The sequence below is a fragment of the Quercus robur genome, chromosome 8 (assembly GCF_932294415.1).
Source record: "Quercus robur chromosome 8, dhQueRobu3.1, whole genome shotgun sequence".
Classification (NCBI taxonomy): domain Eukaryota; kingdom Viridiplantae; phylum Streptophyta; class Magnoliopsida; order Fagales; family Fagaceae; genus Quercus; species Quercus robur.
Window position 1 is genome coordinate 13,066,353 of NC_065541.1, and position 21,493 is coordinate 13,087,845.

At 34.1% G+C, this 21,493-nt stretch overlaps 2 protein-coding genes and 1 pseudogene across 2 annotated transcripts; all 3 read left to right on the plus strand.

Moving 5' to 3' along the window:
* The first annotated feature begins 4,489 nt into the window (after positions 1-4,489).
* On the plus strand, positions 4,490-5,781 carry LOC126694662 (fatty acid desaturase 4, chloroplastic-like). The gene has a single exon (XM_050391038.1). The coding sequence runs from the start codon at positions 4,677-4,679 to the stop codon at positions 5,610-5,612; it is 936 nt and encodes a 311-aa protein (XP_050246995.1). The 5' UTR covers positions 4,490-4,676; the 3' UTR covers positions 5,613-5,781.
* A 6,390-nt stretch (positions 5,782-12,171) lies between these two features.
* Positions 12,172-13,773, plus strand: LOC126695877 (fatty acid desaturase 4, chloroplastic-like; annotated as a pseudogene).
* Positions 13,774-19,021: 5,248 nt separating this feature from the next.
* Positions 19,022-19,955, plus strand: LOC126693911 (fatty acid desaturase 4, chloroplastic-like). The gene has a single exon (XM_050389967.1). It carries the CDS (start codon positions 19,043-19,045, stop codon positions 19,766-19,768), a length of 726 nt encoding a protein of 241 aa, XP_050245924.1. The 5' UTR covers positions 19,022-19,042; the 3' UTR covers positions 19,769-19,955.
* Positions 19,956-21,493: the final 1,538 nt, after the last annotated feature.

Sequence of the window (21,493 nt, forward strand, 5' to 3'; positions counted from 1 at the left end):
TTAAGAGTGAGGTGAATCTGGTTTTAGTCATGATTTGCAGGATACACTGCTTTCATACCAAATGTTAAGACCTTCTTTGATCTCAGAGGGTTAAGGTAATTGGGAGTGTGGATTAGGGTGTTTTTATCTGGTTACTTTGAGGGAACCAATCCTCCTTAAAGGAAGAACTAAGGAGGAAGAATTTTTTTTTTTTTTTTTTTTTTATCAGCAATAAATTTAATTGAAATAAGAAGAAACTCAAGTGTAGAATTAGTATACAGGAGAATCTCCTAACGAAATTGAGGAAGAAATGGAAATTGAGAAGAAGAATTAGTGCATATGGGTAGATATTGATCCAAAGAAGTCAGTGATTTTTGTTTGACCTCTGCAACGCAAAAGGAGGACAAAAGATGAAGTGAATAGCAGAAGCATTAATATAAAAGCAATATAACAAGTGAAGAAGAAAGTACAAGAATTACATGGATGGGAAATGGGAAACCCGCATATTCATGGTTTTTTTTTTTTTTTTTTAATGTTTGGCTGCAGGAAGACACATGTAGACATGATTTGAATCCTCTGATTCTCTGTCAAGGTACATGAACGAAAAGGTTCTGCATTAACTAAACTAAGCATATCAAACACATTTACATTAGAAGAAATACAATGTTTGGGTTATACAAACACATTTAAGATACACCATCGCACACCATTGTGCGATGGTCACTCTACAAGTATAGGTGCTTGTGGGGTATGGGAGGCAAAGACCGGGGTTCAAGTTTTCAGGAAGGAACTTCACACACATATACACTTAGATTAGACTAGAGTAGAAATTCTATCTTGTAAAAAAAATAAAAAAAAAAATAAAAATAAAAAAAAAAAAAAAACACACACACACACACATTTAAGAAACAGTTGTTTAAACAACCCAAAAATGGTCCTTTAGGATTACTAAATACCATCTTCTATTTGTTTTGTTTTGTTTTGTTTATTTTGTTTTATTTTATTTTATTTATTTAATTTAAATATGAGTTTTAGCCCCAAGTGGAAGGGGAAGGGGAAGTGGAAGGGGAAATTCTAACCAATGACCTCCGCTTTATGAGGTGTGGCCTTAGCCAATAGTGCTACCATTCAAATTCACTATCAAATACCATCTATGTACAAAAATTCATAAATAAACAAAGGGGTTGCAAGTATTTAGTAAATACAACCAATAATATGACATAAGCTCCCAAAAAGATTTAACCTAAAATCTTACTTTACCATTTCATCTACACCAAGATGTGCATCTTAATTGTATCTAACCCCTATGGAGTAGGGTACTCTAGTCCCTGCATATGTATCTAATATACAATACAAACAGCATTCAAATGAATCAAAACCAGGCCCATGGTCAGGACAAGTAATGGAGATGCCAAGTATACCAAAGCCTTATCTGAAAGAGTACAAATATTTGCGAAGAATGATAGTGAAAAACTAAATTTGATAGGGAAAGAATATTTCAATTTTTTTATTGGTAAGCTATTCACAGCTCATGAGCCTTGAACCCACAACCTTACCCTCCATCCCATTATTAAGGATGGAGTAAGTGTCATTTGAGCTAGAGCTAATTGGTGGTATATTTCAAAACTTCCAAGTGTTTCATCCAACAGATAATTTTTGAGGTCACATTTTTTATAGAAACAATCAAAAGGTTTGGGTGTACTGCATATTAGTTGTCACAGACTCAGGGAACAATTTCCATCAAACAATCTCACTCAAATAAGAACCAGAAAAATAGTATTGTCAACTTACAACCTAAGAGGGTCTATTATGAAGATAAAAACATTTGTAACATATATATCTTCAAAAATTAGTTTCTAAATACCAGTTTATATGCCTCACTCAACTATAAGTAAACATGTTGTTGAGTGCCTTAGGAACATAGTTTCTCCAGAATTCTTTCCACTGACCATGCATTAGAAACTTTGATTGTCATTGTCTTCAAGACTCTTGCCTCCTTCAGAATTTATTTCACAATTTCCACTTCATGTTCCAATCCTTCAAAGTCATCAAAATAGAAAGCTGAAAGGTGCGATCTGGTGGCTCCATCCGGCATAACCTATCTCCTTGGGCATAATGCTGATTACAACGTACACAGTATAGTAAATCATACTAATTGTTAAGTTTAGGGAAGATTAATTAACAATATGTTCTCATTAACTTTACTAATCTTATTAATAACAAGATCTTCTAAATTAGGAGACACTAGTCAAGGAGCAGGCCTGTAGCGCGTGCCAAATAGATTTAGTAATTTCAATCTTCAGTCGGAACAAATTATAAACAACAATAATATCAAAAGGCTTTCACAAGGAATTTTTATCAATGCCAACTCCAACCTCTTTGACACCAGGAAATAATTCAAGGAATTTAGCATTATTTAGTGGACAAAGTTTAGCTACAAAATTAGTTGTAATCTAAACTACAACCTTACTCAATATTTTTTTATTGAAAGTGAATTTTGACAAATCTACCATTAGATTATATCTTATTCTTATATCCTCTATACTTGCAAAATTTTAAAAAAATTAAAAATCAATAGCTATGTCATCAATAAATTGTTTAAATTGAAGTTTTTGTAGTTTAAAATTATGCATAAAATATAAAGTTATAGACCATATAGTAAATAATATCCAATTGACACAAAATTTAACATATGTATTAAAAGCGTAAAGAACATGTTATTTAACTATTAGATTTTCAAAATATTTTATAATGTTTATTTTATTGAGTAAGATTGTAGTTTTAAAGTACAACAAATTTTGTAATTAAATTTTTTCCTTATTTAATGCTCTCAGAAGAAGCTTGAATACTCTTATCTCCATAATACATCTCATAATTACGAACCCAATCCTCAATCTTATCACCACATACAACTGCAAAAATTTCTATACGTGCTTCAAATAAGTTGGCTAGTTTTTCAAGGAAAACCAGGTTTTCCAAATCATGTGAGGTTGAAATTTTGGAGCGACGGTGCTATCTATGTGTAGAGCCAATACTTTGCACATAATATATCTAAAGCATATGGGTTTACTTGGATGGCCGACGAGTACTCGGCTAGGCCATATCCATAATAACCAGGCACTGAACTGAACTGATTATTCACCCTTTCCATTAGTTTCTTTAAACCCAAGAGTGTGAAGGTAGCCCACACCAAACAAATCCAAGGCCCAACTACATTTAATTAAAGTCCATAACAAGACCTGTCTAAAAGAAAATACCAGAGCTCTAAGCCCAATAACCCACCAAAATACAATGCTCACCAACATTTTCAAGGGTACGTTTGGTACACTAAATGGAAATTACGACAAGAATTATAATATTTATTACTAGGAATAAAATGTATTGTAATGTAATAACTAAACATATTTATTTAGTTTGGTTGTAAATTATAACATTAGAATGAAACTTAATATTTATTTTAGGAAATTTTTTACTCATACAATTATATTTCCTTAAAAATTGTTATTTTTAAATTTAAGAGAGATATGTGTTATTTTTTATGATTTTTTATTTTTATAATTGTTAGATGTATATAGAAAGTTTGTTTACTTGGAAATATATAAAGTTTTGAAATTATTGCACTTACTAAAGAATAACTAATACAAGAAGAATAGTTATTCCTCATTTTGAAGAATAACTATTCATGAGGAATGATTAATTGATTATTCCTTGTAATAAAAATATAACCAAATTAAAGAATAACTATTACATTACAACGCCTATTATAGTCTACCAAATATGCCCTAATAAAATTTGGACAAAGTTATCGGCTAAAATGACCAACTTCAAATTTAATGAACTAAAATATTTTTGGGCAAAGTTCTCTCTATGCATGTGTGCGTGTGTGAGAAAGAGACTACGTTTTTATGTATGGTTATTTCTTGAAAGCGATTGAATCACAATTCTCTTATTTTAAAAAAAAAATAAAAATTTACTAATTGAATTAACTAGAATTTACACAAAATAACGTTTTTAAATATGTATTATATAATGTATATATTTATAATTAAACCTATAATAGCAATAAAAATTTTCACAACCACAATTTCTTAGATAATTTGATCCATAAATTATTGATAATTGAGTTTTATTTTAGTGTGTACCCTCTAAATTAATTTGACATTGTAAATTGGATAAACTCTAACATTCCTTGTATATGCTTAATTGAGGATCCGAATATTCCTCGGCCACTACTATTATTGCTTGCTATGAAAACTCATCCTCTAGAAATTTCACAAGAACTCTCACAAATTGACCAAACTTTGCTTTTGGATTATTAGCAACCATCCCATAAAACGACAATCAATCAAACGGCTCAAATAGTGCCAAGTATGCAATCTAAGGCAAATGTTACTGGACCACAAGCTTGCAATATGCGTTGGCAAAAGGAACCAACAAAGCTTTTGGGTGCCTTACTGTTGTTTCAAAGATGTCCAAGAAAACCTTCAACAATTGTGTGACTCTGAGACAGAGTGACCAGCAGCCACTAGAGACTTACATTACACCACGAATCCTCTATTCCCACCGCATCATTAGTCCTCTGCCTCTCTTCTCCACAAGACAACCAACACTGTCCACAGCCACTATTTTATGTTTATGTGTCACATATATTGTCCCTCCATTAGAACTAAAAATTGGTTCTATTGAACACTTTTCCAATGTCAATCTTAGCTCAACATAAATACCCTCTGAGTTCCAAACATCATGTCTACACGTGCCTCTCTCCGTGCCTCCGCACACGTGTGCATTGCTTGGCCACTACTACTACCACCACCACCACCACCAAGTCTAGGCCGAACCTTGACCAATTAGTCATTGAACCACAGCTGAACCCCTCACAAACCTTGGTCACATCACCTCCTAGCCGCCCCATTCTTAATGACCCAAGTTTGAGATCAACATGGGCTCATCGTGCATGGGTAGCAAGTGGGTGCACCACAGTGATGATCTCTCTAGCAAAGTCAATAATGGGTGCAGCAGAATCACACATGTGGCTTGAGCCCATTTTAGCAAGCTTGGTTGGCTACATTTTAGCTGACCTTGGGTCCGGAGTGTACCATTGGGGTATTGACAATTATGGAAGTGCCTCAACTCCAATTTTTGGTGCCCAAATAGATGCATTTCAAGGTCACCATAAGTGGCCATGGACAATCACTCGGAGACAGTTTGCAAACAATCTACACGCCCTTGCTCGTGCCGTGACATTCACAGTGCTACCAATGGACCTTGCTAGTAATGATCCAATATTTCTTGCTTTTGCTGGTGTGTGCTCGGGTTGCATTATGTTTAGCCAGCAATTTCATGCTTGGGCTCACACAACTAAGAGTCGGCTTCCAGCATTGGTGATTGCATTGCAAGATATGGGATTGCTTGTGTCACGTTCACAACATGCTGATCATCACAGGTCACCTTATAATAATAATTATTGCATAGTGAGTGGTGTTTGGAATGAATTTTTGGATAAGCAACAGGTTTTTGAAGCATTGGAGATGATATTGTTCTTTAAATTAGGGGTGAGACCCAGGTCTTGGAGTGAGCCCAGTTCTGACTGGACTGAAGAGATTGAGACCTCTTCTCAAATTGCAGCCCACTGATTTTTCATCTTTTTACATGTCTTTTCTTACTAGAATGCAAAGATTCATGCCTTGTCGATGGATGCTCATGTTCTTCCAAATTTGCAGTGGAAGATAGGTGGTTTGTGGATAGATTTATTTGCAAATTTTACAAGGTATATATAATTTAGTCTATAATTTATTATTGAAATTTCTATGATTAGTTGGTAGTTGAAGATACATATAATCTTGGACTTTCGCAATTTTTTGCGCATGCTTTTCCCTTATGCTATCGGTTTTTCCTTAATGGCTCAGAGGATACTTTGTCATCCATTAAAAAAAAAAAAAATGGAGGATACTTTATTATAAGTCTGTTTAGAATTATCATATCAATTCATTAAGAAAATAACTATAACCAATTAACAATTTTTTTTTTTTAAAAGGATAAATTGCAATTTTTCATTCTCAAAATAGATTGTGTTCAATTTTAGAAGCCTTTAATTTTTAAAATTTTAAAGGAATAGCCTTTGTCTATTTTTTTTTTCCCCAATTTTTGCTAATATAGGCTAATAGTCTTTTAACTTTTAAGCGGACTGCTAAAAGTGCACCTTGGTTTTCTACTCCTCCAATCATTTCGAGCTTGAGATCTCAAGCTTTGTGCGTTGAAATCACAGAATATGAGCTCTTTGTGCGTTGAAATCACAGAATATGAGCTCTAGAACTCATATTCTGTGATTTCAACGCACAAAGCTTGTACGTACGTATCAACGGAATCCAAACACAAAAATCAGATCTGATATAGAGAACAATTTGATTTTGAATTCGTGATTCTGGGGATTTTGAAATATCAGTTGAGGTTTACATCATACCGACTTTTTTTTTTTTTTTAATTTTATTAATATTAAGTTTAAGCCATTTGGCCATCCATGTGGCATTCTAGGTGGCAAAACAATGATTCTTTATTCTAGGTACCAACCATTTCAGCACTAAGACCACCCACGAACCATTTCGGCACCGAACCCAACCACGAACCCAACCGTTGCCGAGTTTAGTCTCACCGTTTCGGCACCGAGATCCTCACTGAAATCATCAACACTGTCGATCTCTGATCTCTCCATGGACTCATGGAGGAAGAGGGGAAAAAAAAAAAAAAGGGAGAAGAGCTGAAGAGGAAAAATGAATAAAATCTGTTTGTTCGGGCTACAGTGCTACAGAGGAAAAAGATGAGAGTAAATATTATTTAATTGAAAAGATAAATAAAATATTAATATTTTGAGATATCTTTGAGCTACCGTATACAGTCAAAGAAGGTTGTGTACTGTAGCTCAAAATTAAAAATTTTAGATTTTAGATATACCTCCATTGTTGTAGTCTCAATTTTTAAGTTTGTGATGCTAAAAATAGCAATATATCTATTTAGCACCACTATTGCTAGTGCTCTAACGAGTTTCGTTTTACAAATGAATGCATATTCTATATTGTACTTCCTCTTACTGATCCAACAATTGGCATTGTGATGTGGATTAATAATAATTCCAAGTTAACACAATAAAAATAAAAAATAAAAAGCATTCTTCCAAGTTTTAAGGCATAACTAAAAATTCGGCCAAAAAAAGTTCTGAATAAAAAAGTTGGGAAACTAATTTTTCTATATTCTGCTTATATTGGTAGTGATCCAACAGGGCTCATGGGATCTCTTCAGTTTCAAGAGTTTACTTCCCCCAAAGGGGGGTTGTAACCAAGTATTCATAGGAAGCTAGGAGAGTGAGGTCATAAGCATTAGCATCTTATCTTCGTCATTGAACCTTATATCAATTTATAATAAGTCATTGATAATCTAGTTGAACGTATTGATATATTGAGCCAAATCCACACTCTTTGCCAACTTAAGCCCATATAGTTTCCGATTAAGATTTAGTATATTTGTAAGGGACATAGACATATATTGGGTAAAAATATTACCCTCAATCTAAAAAATTACTAATATATTCATTTGCAACAATTGATGCAGATGTTATATTACATAGACTGATGCAGGCTTATCTTGGGGTTGATTGGCAAATTTTGGCTCTTATACTATTTTACAACAACTAAAGCAAATGTTATTACAATGAAATCAAGGTAAAATAGTAGGGGAGGGGAGTCAAGATTTTTGAAAGAAGAGGCCCAAATATAAAATTATAGAAAACACACCTATATTTTTTTTTCTTTTCTTAAGGTCAAGGGCCCCCTTGCTCCGCACCTTTGGGTAAGACCACCTTAGAATCAGTGTTGTTGAATGTTTTTGTGTGTATGCACAGATCACAACCTAGGTTTTGTCACAATTGAAACATGTAAATAAGTTGAGTTAAGGTTCCTATCAAACCTGTCACACAAAATGACAAATTGTGGTAAACTTTCAGAAGGGGGGGGGGGGGGGGGGGACTAAGCCATGAATAAAGATTTTTTTTTTTTTTTGGCATAATTCTACTCTATTATAATTTAAGTGTATATGTGTGTGAAGATTTATTATTTAGTTTTTTTTTTTCCCATAATTCTACTTTAATATAATTTAAGTGTATATGTGTGTGAATCTCTCTTTTAAAAACTTGAACTCCAGCACTTACCACCCACACCCCACAAGAACTTATTCTTGTGGAGTAACTACCACACTAATGGTGTGCAATGGTGATTCATTTAATTAGTTTAATTGACCATTTTTTGTTGACAATGACAATAGTAGATCCTTGCCAAAATTGTTTTTCACCATAAGTTAACATTATTGAAATAAATAGTTGTATTATGTTAATGATCCAATATTTCATGCCTTTGTTGCTAGCTGTGTGGTCGGGTTGCCTTTTGTTTAGCCAGCAATTTCATGTTTGGACTCACATGACTAAGAGCCGGCTTCCACCACTAGTAATTGGATTGCAAGATATGGGATTGCTTGTGTCACATTCCCAACATGCTAGTCATCATAAACCACCTTATAACAATAATTATTGCATTGTGAGTGCGGTTTGGAATGAATTTTTGGATAAGCAGCAAATTTTTAAGGCATTGGAGATGATATTGTTTTGTAAGCTAGGGGTGAGACCTAGGTCCAAGAGTGAACCCAATTCTTACTGGACCGAAGAGATTGAGACTCAAGGGCGGCTCAACCCTTACGCCATTTAGACAAAGGCCTTCGGACCCCAAATGAAAGAAGATCTCTGTACAATGTATATTATATTTATTTGTATTATAGAAGAGCCAAAAAAATAGTTATAAAAAAAATTAAAGGCCAAAATAATTAAGATCTTCATTATTGGTCAATAGAATGCATTGTTTATCTTAATGTGAAAATATTTTAAAGTAAAATTTAGATACAATACTTAGATATTGTTTCTTAAGTTCCCCTCTTTAAATTCTACAATGTGGCTTTTTTCTTACATGATGAAAATGTATTTTTTTTATTAAATAACCATATTGCTGAATTTTAAGAGGTGAACCTAAGAAACAATATCTAAAGTACTATACATAAGTTTTATCCAAAATTTTAATATAAAAAAGTTATTTTTTTTTAAATTGTCATATTTTATAAATGTTGTACACTTTGTTAATACATTTTACTCTATTTGCAATACTTTAAGAGTGTAAAAATTTTCATTCTCCCAAACAAATGGTGGGTGAATAAACTCTCTTTCTCTCTATAAATTAAAATCAGAATTAATTTTTTTCCAGGAATATTAGTTACTGTTCAATAACTAAAATCCAACATTTCCAAGAGAGATAATGACTATCTCAAATTAATATTATATTTATTTTGATACCAATGATTTAAATTAATATTGAGAATTGAAAGTTTTAAAAGAAGTTTTACAAATAAATGAAATACTCCCATATTAAATTTTATATATATATATATATATATATATATATATATATATATAAAAAGGTTACGCGATCAAGGATATGACTATTTGGACGAGTATTTCATGTTACTCAATCTTGTGATGTAAGGACAATATATTCACCCAGTTGGGAGTTTAGTTAAACAAATGAAGGCAAATACCAATACCATATTGTACTTCCTTTGACCGACCCAACAATTGGCATTATGATGTGGGTTAATAATATATTTATGAGTTAACCAAAAAAAAAAAAAAAAAACTTCTATGTTCTGAATCATAAATAAAAATCCAGCCAAAAACAATTCTAAATTTAAAATTAAAAAAAAAAAAAAAAAAAAAAAAGTCAGGAAACTGCTTTTTCTGTATTCTATTTACATTGGTAGAGATCCAACAGAGGGATCATGCGTTTTCTTCAGTTTTCCAAGTCTCCTTCCCCCAAAGGAAGGTTGTAACCAAATATTCATAGGAAGCTGGGAGTGAGGTCATAAGCATCCGTGCCTTATCTTCATGATTGAACTTTATATCAATTCGTAATAAATCATTGATTATCTGGTTGAAAGTATTGATATGCTAAGTGAAATTTACATTCTTTGCCAGCTTAAGTCCATATTATTTTCGGTTAAGATTTAGTTTATTTGCAAGGGACTTGGACTCTATAAAATGTTTCTAAAAGTGGTTTTTAAACCAATCTCCTTAGAGTATCCATTAATTTTTTCCTTTAATTAATTAGGCTTAATAAGTAGTGGCTATATTATTGCCACGTGTAATATATTATAATACTAAAAATTAATTAAATATTTGACTTAAAAATAATAGTATTACTTTAACTCGTCTACTAGACGTAGCCGAATTGTACTCACCACCCTCATTTGTCATATTCTATGATTTCTTTGTTTTCTTGAACAAAATAGTCATCAAAACTTGTTGTACCAATAGATCTTTCATCATTTTTTGCCATAACCCAAAGTTAACAGTCTCATCGAACTTAACTACGACTATCATGACAATAAAAGCGTTTATCTCCTTCCTAATCCCAACCTAACTTTCATACCAATTGTGGAAAAAATGATGTTTACGTAATATTAAAGAAGCTAGAGAGAGAAAGAGAAATGCTCGGGCAACTAAGTAGGGCCGAGGCCCCCTGCAAATCGTAAATCTAAGCAGCATGCCACAACAAAAGGATGGTCCCCTATGCATTTCATTCTTTGTGGAAAATAAACACCCTTACAGGCTACAGCTCTCTCTCTTTCTCTCTCTCTCTCTCTCAGAGACTAGATAAACCCTATTCTAAAGGTCTAATATTGTGGCTTCCGCTCTCACACAATCAAACAATCGCCATACAAAACATAATATATTTAAAAATGATTAAGCTAACTAGACAATAATCGTCGTGGTGCCCAAAACGAAATCCAAGTAGAAGTTGGTTTGCTACTTACTATATGAAAGTTCAAAAGCGTGTACAAAACACCTTTGAACGTTTAGACCCCCAAATTACAACTTAACCAATTCAAGCAATATGTCAAACAACTAATGTGCGGAAACTTAACACATGCTATAATATGAAATTGGTTAAAATCTATCTAAGCCATAACATAATAAAATCACAGCAAATAATATAAAGGCAAAGATAGAGAGGAAGGAAGATGCAAACACAAAGACAACACGCGATGTGTTATCGAAGAGGAAACCGAAGTCCTCGGCGAAAAACCTCTCCGCCGCCCTCCAAGCGGTAATCAATCCACTAGAAAATACAGTTGAGATACAAGGACAGCAATAGACCCTCCAAGCCTAATCTACCCAGTGCACCTAAGCCCTCCAAGCTTCTTGCTCCAACGAGGTTGCGCCGAACCTTTTTCTTTTCTAACTTCCCGGATTCCGCTACTAGACCGTAGCATCAACCAATGAAGATTGGCTCCTTCCTAACTGCTTCCCAGAACTCCAAACGACTGTCTCACAGAGATGATGATGGTGAGAACCAGGTTTGGTATAATGCCTCTTAAGGATTTAACAATGGAGAGGAAGAGAGTAAGGGAATTTGAAGAGACTCTAAGGTATAGATTGTGGATGAAGCAATCTGGTTTTTCTTTAGGGTTTCTCTCTCAAAATTCTCTCTGGAAGCTCTCTTTCAATCGTGGGTTAAAGGGGTATTTATACTGGAGTGGGAGAGGAATGTGAAACGTCAGGTTTTGGCAAAACAGGGGTGGCTCGCGGCTTGACCTCGCGGCTTGACCAAGTCGCGAGATCCAGTCGCGAGTTAACCGTATGGCCAGTTGTCCTGTTTTGTCCTGTAGTGCTCCAGCTAGCATGACTGTTCATCTTCCAGCATGCTTGGCACGTGTGCAGCTTCTGGCGGCTTGCAGCCGTGAGTCCACCCGCGAGTCCCAGCCGCGACTCTCTGTTTTCTTGCACACTCTTGAGCAATCTTCACTCTAACTCACTCACTACCCTTACAACAAACCCACCTAAATACAGGGTTACTAAATGCTGAATTACAAGCAAATTTGGCACGGAATAAAGCCAATTAGATGGTTGAATAAATTCAACCTTACACTATACACATGACAAGATGGGCTTGACGAAAAGCAAGCCACCGACTAAACAAATGTGTCACACTGTCACGAAAATTTATCGCCAGCCACTTAAGAACTTCCGTAACACCACGCATCCTATCTATATATCCACCACCACCAGTCTTCTCCACAACACCGCTAGCCCTTTCCACAGCCACAATGATCACATCACCTCCTAACCATCCCTTACTCAATGACCCAAGTCTGAGATCAACGTGGGCTCATCGTGCATGGGTGCATGTGGGTGCACCACAGTGCTAATCTTTCTAGCAAAGGCAATAATGGGTGCAGCCATGTCACACATATGGCTTGAGCCCCATTTTAGCAGGTTTGGTTGGCTACATTTTAGCTGACCTTATGTCCGGAGTGCACCATTGGGATTGACAATTATGGTAGTGCCTCAACTCCAATCTTTGGTTCCCAAATGATGCATTTCAAGACTTCAGGGCCGGCTCAAGGCCTAGGCAAGTTAGGCCTAGGCCTAAGGCCCCACCAAAAAAAAAAAAATTCCCTTGAAAAAAAAGGTCCCACTTTTCATAGTTAAAAGCCCAAATTTTTATAAAATTATATATGTTTTTTAAAGGTTGTACATTTTTTTTATTAGTGATGTACAAATTTTACCATTGGCTTACAAATTGCCATGTTATTAATCACAAAAAACGTGATATAAACATTCATTAGTTAAATTAATGAAGTTCATCAATAAGAGACAATATCACATTATATTTTGAACATTTTATAGTGCTTTTAATTAGTGTTTTTTCTTTTTCATTTCTATTAAGACTCTCAAAGTATAAGACCAATAGAACCTTAACTCAATTGAAACCCTAAAATATTTCAAAAAGATGTTGCAAATGTGTTAAATCATCAATTATAGATTAATTTCCTATAATAGTTTGAGACTTTGATTTTTGTAAATTAATATCCTACAAAACCATACACCAAATAATATCTATCTCTCTCTCTCTCTCTCTTAAAATCAAAATATAAAATTAAAAATTAGATTACAACTTTATTTAACTATGCATCATCTTATAACCAAAATAAAGTATCTTTTTCAATCGCAATATATTTTTATTTCTTTTTATTAATATTTATAATTCAACTACGATATTCAATTCACTATATGAAATTAACATTAGTCCAGTTAGTATTATTTATGTATTTAATGTATCAAATTAACCTTAATTTAATTAGTATTAAATAATTTTATTTAATTAATATTTACATGTTAAAGGCCCCGCATAAATTTTTCGCCTTAGGCCTCAAATTATGTTGGGCCGCCCTGATTTCAACGTCACCATAAGTGGCCATGGATAATCACTGAGACACAATTTGCAAACCTTTCACATGTCCTTGCTCGTGCCGCCACACTCACAGTGCTACCAATGGACCCTGCTAGTAATAATCCGATGTTTCATGCTTTGGTTGGTGTGTGCTCAGGTTGCATTGTGTTTAGCATACAATTTCACATTTGGGCTCACACAACAAAGAACCAACTTCCAACACTGGTAAATGCATGGCAAGATATGGGATTGCTTGTGTCATGTTCAAAACATGCTAATCTCATCATAGGCCACATTATAAAAATAATTATTGCATGGTGAGTGCGGTTTGGAATGAATTTTTGGACAAGCAATAGGTTTTAAGGCATTGGAGATGATACTATTCAGTAAGCTAGGGGTGAGACCTACGTCCTAGAGTGAGCCCAGTTTTGATTAGACAAAAGAGATTGAGACTCTGGAGCGCCTCAACCCTTAACGCCATTTAAATAATAGCCTTAGGCCCCCAAATGAAAGAAGATCTCTATTCAATAGTATATTATATTTATTTCTCTTATATTACCACCAAAAAATAAACTAAAGGCCAAAATAATTAAAATCTTGACTATTGGCCAATAGAATGCATTATTTATCTTTATGTGTAAAAATTTTAATGTATAAAAGTTTTTTTTTTTTAAATCCTATTTTATAATTGTTGTGAACTTTGTTAATTTTTTTAACTTTGTTTGCAACACTTTAATATTGTAAAAATTTTCAATCTCCCTAAGAAATGGAAGATGAATAAACTCATCTTCTCTTCCTCTCTATCAAAATTAAAAATAGAATTAATTGTTTTTTAGACAAATTAATTACTGAAATTTAATGTTCAGTACCTAAAACCCAATATTGTCAAGAGAGATAATGACTACCCCAAATATTATACTCCTCCATCCCACTTTGTTTGTCCTGCTTGAAAAGTCAAACTTTTTAAGGGAACATCATTTATTGTCTTGTCTATCTTTTAAAAATGTATAAGTTTCCAAAACTACCCTTAAATAAATTTATCAAAAAATTGAATTAGTAAATTAATAGAGGTATAATAGGAACTTTAGTAAATTAATGACTTTTATTTTTAGAAATAGGACAATATTTTGGGACATCCCAAAATGGAATAGAGGACAAATAAAATGGGACGGAGGGAGTATTTATTTTAATACTAATGATTTAAATTAATATTGAGAATTGAAAGTTTTAAAAGAAGTTTTCCAAATAAATGAAATACTCTCATTAATGTATAAAATTATATAAATAGGTTACACGATCAAGGATGTGGTTATTTGGAAGATTATTTCATGTTATTCAACGTTATGAAATAAGGACAACGTATATGACCAGTAAGGAGTTTAATTTCACGAATGAATGCATATACTATGTTGTACTTCCTCTGACTGACCCAACAATTGGCATTGCGATGTGGATTAATAATAGTTCCGAGTTAACACAATAAAAATAAAAATAAAAAAGCATTCTTCCAAGTTTTAAGGCATAACTAAAAATTCGGCCAAAAAAAGTTTCGAATAAAAAAGTTAGGAAACTGATTTTTCTATATTCTGCTTATATTGGTAGTGATCCAACAGGGCCATGGGATCTCTTCAGTTTCAAGAGTTTCCTTCCCCCAAAGGGGGTTGTAACCAAGTATTCCTAGGAAACTAGGAGAGTGAGGTCATAAGCATTAGCATCTTATCTTCATCACTGAACTTTATATCAATTTGTAATAAGTCATTGATAATCTGGTTGAACGTATTGATATACTAAGCCAAATCCACACTCTTTGCCAGCTTAAGCCCATATAGTTTTCGATTAAGATTTAGTATATTTGTAAGGGACATAGACATATATTGGGTAAAAATCACTACCCTCAATCTAAAAATTACTAAAATACTCATTTGCAACAATTGATGCAAATGTTATTACATAGACTGATGTAGGCTTATTTTGGGGTTGATTGGCAAATTTTGGCTCTTATACTATGTGGGGACCGGCCCAGAATAATAGGTTGACTGGGCCCTAGGCCCGTCCGAGGACCAGCCGACCAGTCCGTCCGAGGAGACATCGTGGCCCAGAGTCCTTATTTAGGCCCACTGGGGTAAAGAGAATATGTCCGAGGAGGGATTCCTCCTCGGACACTGTAAAATCCAGATCGAAGGTGCGTCCCAGCCACTGTAGTCCATTCCCCGAATACGCGAAAAGGAAGGAGACCCAAAATATCTCAACAAAGGCTGCCACCACCACATTAAATGTATCACAACTACTCTCCTGGCCGCATTAATGAAGAAAAGACCCCTGAACAGTGCTACCTTGGCCACTGCAACTCACAAAGAATTGATAAGGGTGTCTGATGGGACATGTGCTCAAGTGGGGGTTTGGATGATCAACAAGTGTAAAACCCAAATGATAAGAGAGGGCCTATATAATATGTAAAAGTCCCCCAAGAGAGGAGGACGGGAGACGGAGAAAAAGAGAGGAGAGAACACTGTAGAGAAATTTTATTTGCATGAATCTGTGCCCATTAATCAAGTTTGAGACCTGATCATTTGAGAATGATCTCTCTTCACTGTTATCTCCTTTTGTTCTTGTTTCTGTATCCCCTGAGCCCATGCAGTAAACCGTTTAAGCTAACTGAAACCAAGTTCTTTAGTCCATACTCTACAAAAAATTCATTGTATGGGACCTTTTGGGCCAAGACCTGACCAACTAGGAACGGGTCAACTAAAACCGTGTCCCTACATACTATTTTACAACAACTAATGCAAATGTTATTACAATGAAATCAATGTAAAATAGTAGGGGAGGGGAGTCAAGATTTTTGAAAGAAGAGGCCCAAATATAAAATTATAGAAAATACACCTACATTTTTTTTTTCTTTTCTTAAGGTCAAGGGCCCCCTTGCTCCGCACCTTTAGGTAAGACCACCTTAGAATCAGTGTTGTTGAATGTTTTTGTGTGTATGCACGGATCACAACCTAGGTTTTGTCACAATTGAAACATGTAAATAAGTTGAGTTAAGGTTCCTATCAAACCTATCACACGAAATGACAAATTGTAGTAAACTTTCGGTGCCCGTTGGGGGGGGGGGGGGGGGGGGTGGGGGAAGCCATGAATGGAGATTTATTATTTAGTTTTTTTTTTTTTTCCATTATTCTACTCTAATAAAATTTAAGTGTATATGTGTGTAAATCTCTTTTTTGGAAACTTGAACTCCAGCACTTACCCCCCACATCCTACAAGAACTTATTCTTGTGGAGTGACTACCACACCAATGGTGTGCAATGGTGATTCATTTAATTAGTTTAATTACCATTTTTTGTTGACAATGACAATAGTAGATCCTTGCCAAAAAAAAATTTCACCATAAGTTAACATTATTGAAATAAATAGTTGTATTATGTCCACGTACAAAATTTACAGTAAAGTATAGCTAATTTTTATTTGAACTGACCACTTATATCACTTTTAACTAATATATCTAATAGCTTGCCACAACAATTTTGCTGCAAAATTGTTGTGCCCCTAACTATATTCTAGACATATTAGCATCCACAATGGCTCATGCCAATTCTATCATATTTTACCATTTTAAAAAGTTACTTTATCAGTTATACAATACTATTTTACAATACACCAACATCCCAACTTTTATTTTACCATATTACACATTAAAATAATATAAATACATTTCTCACTTCTCTCTCTGATCTCCATTTCTCTCTCTCAACCACCACCCACCACCACCACCATCGTCCAGCTTCTCAGTCACACCACCCACCTCTGCTGAGCAAAATCTAGCCAAAATCAAAATCCACCACCCTAAAGCAACGCCACCACCATCAAACCAAAACCAAACCAAAAACAAACGATCAAACCAAACCGATCCACCATCGGAAAACAATCAAACCCAAACCAAACCGATCCACCAAAAACAAACGATTAAACCCAAACCAAAAGCAAACCCATTCAGAACGATCAAAAGATCAAACCCAAAACAAAAGCAAACCCATCAGAGCCATCATTGGAGCTACCGACGATCAACCCAACTAGTCCACCCATCGATCAACAGATCCACCGATTCAAACCCACCGATCAACCAATCCAAACCACCATCAACCGATCCCAACCCACCGATCGAAACCCAACCCGCCGATTCAACCTTCAAAATCTAAAACCCAACACTGATGCAAGCTTTGAATGAGAGAGATGTGAGAGAGGGAATGAGGAGGGAGGAGCTATTGAGAGAGAGAGAGAGAGAGAGAGAGAGAGAGAGAGAGAGTGAGAGACCGTGGAGAGAGAAAGGTTTAAGCATAAAATATTATTATACTTTTTACCATTGGGCTACAATGCGGTTCTACATTTAGAACCGCACTATAGCACAATTGTATTTTTTTTTACAATAGTTTTATTTTACAACATTCAATGGAGGGGACATTTTGGGCTGAATGGTAAAAGGAGCTTACATTTGGCATTTAGCCATACCGTTGCTGATGTTACACCTCTGCTTTTTATCTTTGATGGCGACGTAATAGACATGGAATTGGGTTGATTTGAAAACCTTGTGTTCAAGTATCAACTCCTGAAGTTGAGATGGATGATACATGAGGGAACTGGGGGTGCCTCTCTCACAATTAAACAATCACCACACATAACATTTTTTTTTTTTTAGGAAAAGATAACATAATATATTTATAACAAAGATAAATTAGAAATTGGTTATTAACACATAATTGATGTGGCACCCAAAACCAAGTCCAATTAGAAGTTGGTTTGCAACTTGTCAATAGAAGTATCCATGATCTCCATAGGCCAACTTGACTCTGATACCAATTAAAGAAGAAAGAAAATAAAAAATCGACACCCTTAATGCTCTCTCTCTCTCTCTCATATAGATTCATAAACTCCACTCTACTTTCTCTCAAAAAAAAATTATATATATATATATATATCCATCCTATTGCTCTAATACTGTAGCTGCCTCCCTCACAATTAAACAGTTGCCGCTCAAGTACTACTGTGTTACCTCCCTCACAATTAAACAGCTGTGTTGCTCATATAAACTCCATTCTACTTTCTCTCAAACAAAAATTATATATATATATATATATATATATCCATCCTATTGCTCTAATACTGTAGCTGCCTCCCTCACAATTAAACAGTTGCCGCTCAAGTACTACTGTGTTACATCCCTCACAATTAAACAGCTGTGTTGCTCATAAAGTAATATATTTATGAGAAAAGAAAAAAGTGATTGATGATTTATTTTACTAACTTTTTATATTTTCAATAATCATGCTAATTTTTTATATTTTTAATAAAAGTTGTATTAAAAAAAATTTTAAAATAAAATTTTTATAAATTTTTTCCAATAAATCTTAAGTGATAGGTTGTTATTGGTGGGATAAAAAAATTATTTTAGTGGTAAATTAAAATTATAACCAATACCAACTAACTACCAATAATTTGACGTGAAAATGTTATGAACGTAACGTTTATCATACTTGTAATAATTATTAACAAAGTTGGTAAGGTAATTAATAATTGTGAAAATGGTTGCAACTTCTTGATCTACACGGCAATATGACCTGCCTGCAAGGTCACTTCCATTACCCACACCCCCCCCCCCCCCCCCCCCACACATCTTATAAATCCATCACATCAGAAGTCCTCTTTCTCTCCTCCACAAGACCACCAGCCCTGTCCACAGCACAGTCACTATGATCAAATCACCTCCTAACCATCCCATTCTCAATGACTCAGCAAGTTTAAGATCAACTTGGGCTCAACGTGCATGGGTAGCATGTGGTTGCACCACGGTCCTAATCTCTCTAGCAAAGGCAATAATAGGTGCAGCCGAATCACACATATGGTTTCGCCCCATTTTAGCAGCCTTGGCCGGCTATATTTTAGCTGACCTTGGGTCCGGAGTGTACTATTGGGGTATTTACAATTATGGTAGTACCTCAACTCCAATTTTTGGTGCCCAAATAGATGGGTTTCAAGGTCACCATAAGTGGCCATGGAAAATCACTAGGACACAATTTACAAACAATTTTCACACCCTTGCTCGTGCTGTCACATTCACAGTGCTACCAATGGACCTTGCTAATAATAATCCAATATTTCATGCTTTTGTTGGTGTGTTCTCAGGTTGCATTTTGTTTAGCCAGCACTTTCATGTTTGGGCTCACACAACAAAGAGCCGGCTTCCACCACTGGTAATTGCATTGCAAGATATGGGATTGCTTTTGTCATGCCAATATGCTGATCATCATAGGCCACCTTATAACAATAATTATTGCATAGTGAGTGGGCTTTGGAATAAGTTTTTGGACCAACATGTTTTGAAGGCATTGGAGACGATTCTGTTCTTTAAGCTAGGGGTGAGACCTAGGTCCTGGAGTGAGCCCAATTCTGGTTGGACCGAAGAGACTAAGGCTTAGGGGCGACTCAATCCTTAGGCTATTTAGGCAATGTCCTAGGGCTCCCAAATGGAAGAAAACTCATATTTGTATAAGGTTTCACAGCATTAAGAAAAAAGGTGTAGTTGAAAATAATAATAATAAAATTAAGACCTTATCTCTTTTGACCAATAGAATGCATTATTTATCTTACAATGTAAAATTTTTAATTAAAGCCCAAAAATTTTAATAAAAAAATTATTCTTGTTTCAAATGTTGTGCACTTTGTTAATACATTGTACTTTCTTTGCAGTAGTTTAAGAGTAAAAAATTTCAATTTCCAAAACACATGAATGGTGAATAGACTTATCACATCTTTCTCTTAATCAAAATTAAAATTAGAATTAATTGTTTTACAGGAAAATTCATTACTGAAATCCAATGTTCAGTACCTAAAGCCTAGCATTGCTAAGAGAGACAATGACTATCTCAAATATTATATTTATTCTAATACTAGTGGTTTTAATTAATTTGGAAAAATTGAAAGTTTTAAAAGTAGTTTTGCAAAAAGATGAAAAATACTCCCATGAACATATTAAATTATATTAAAAGGCTATATTCTTTTTATAATGCATATATCACTTACAAAATAAGACTAACAATATATTTTTACAATTTTGCAAAATTAAATTCAATAAATCCTATTTGAGATCGACTATGTCATAAGAAGGATTAGGTGGTTTAGCCATATATTACCAATTAAAAAAGAAATTTTAGTACAACTTGAGCACAAACAAATAATTACTAGTAATTTTTCATTTTAAAAAGTAAGAAAAATATACTTTTAGATGAAAAAGAAAATCAAAATATGAATATTATTCAATTAATACAAAAAAATAAGAGAAGACTCCAATTTAAATTGTTACCTTAGGGCTAAAATACGTTGAGCCGGCCTTGCTAAGACTAATTATACAGTTCTCAAATTCCAACCCACTGACTTTTCATTAGTTTACATGTCTTTTCTAACTATAATGCAAAGATTCATGCCTTGTTCAATGGATATTCATAGTCTTCCAAATTTGCAATGGAAGCTAGGTTTGTTTGTGGATATATCTATTTTGCAAATTTTACAAGCTATATATAATTTAGTCTATAATATTTTATTGAAATTTTTGTTCATTGATTGGTTGGTAGTTGAAAATACATGTGACCTTAGGCTTTGCAATTTCTCCCACATGCTTTATCCTCATACTATTGCTTGATCCATGATGGGCTCAGTGGATACTTTATTGTAAGCCCATTGAGAATTATCATAGTCTTTTTTCCTTTTTTTCCTTTTTTTTTTTTTTTTGTTGAGAATTATCATAGTCATTTCATCCTCAAAAATGGATTGTATTTAATTTTGGTAGCTCAATTTTATCCTTTAAATTTTTTTATAAAAAAAGGGGATAATTTAACCACCCTATTTGTTTTCTCTCCATTTTTTTGCTTCCATGGCTACTACCTGCTAAGTGGACTGCTAATACAACATTTTTTAGCTAACACTAGCATTGGTTAATTGCATTTAATCCTTTAACATATTGGATTCGTTTAATTTTGATTCCTTCAATATTATGTCATTTCGATTTTGGTCGTTTAAATGTAGAGTCAAATTGATTTTGATCCATTAAGAATGGAATGCCTTTGAATTTCAAAAGTGAAATCCTTTGGAAAAATAGACAAAGTGATCATTGATTAGTTTTGGTTGACAATACATATGATCTTGAG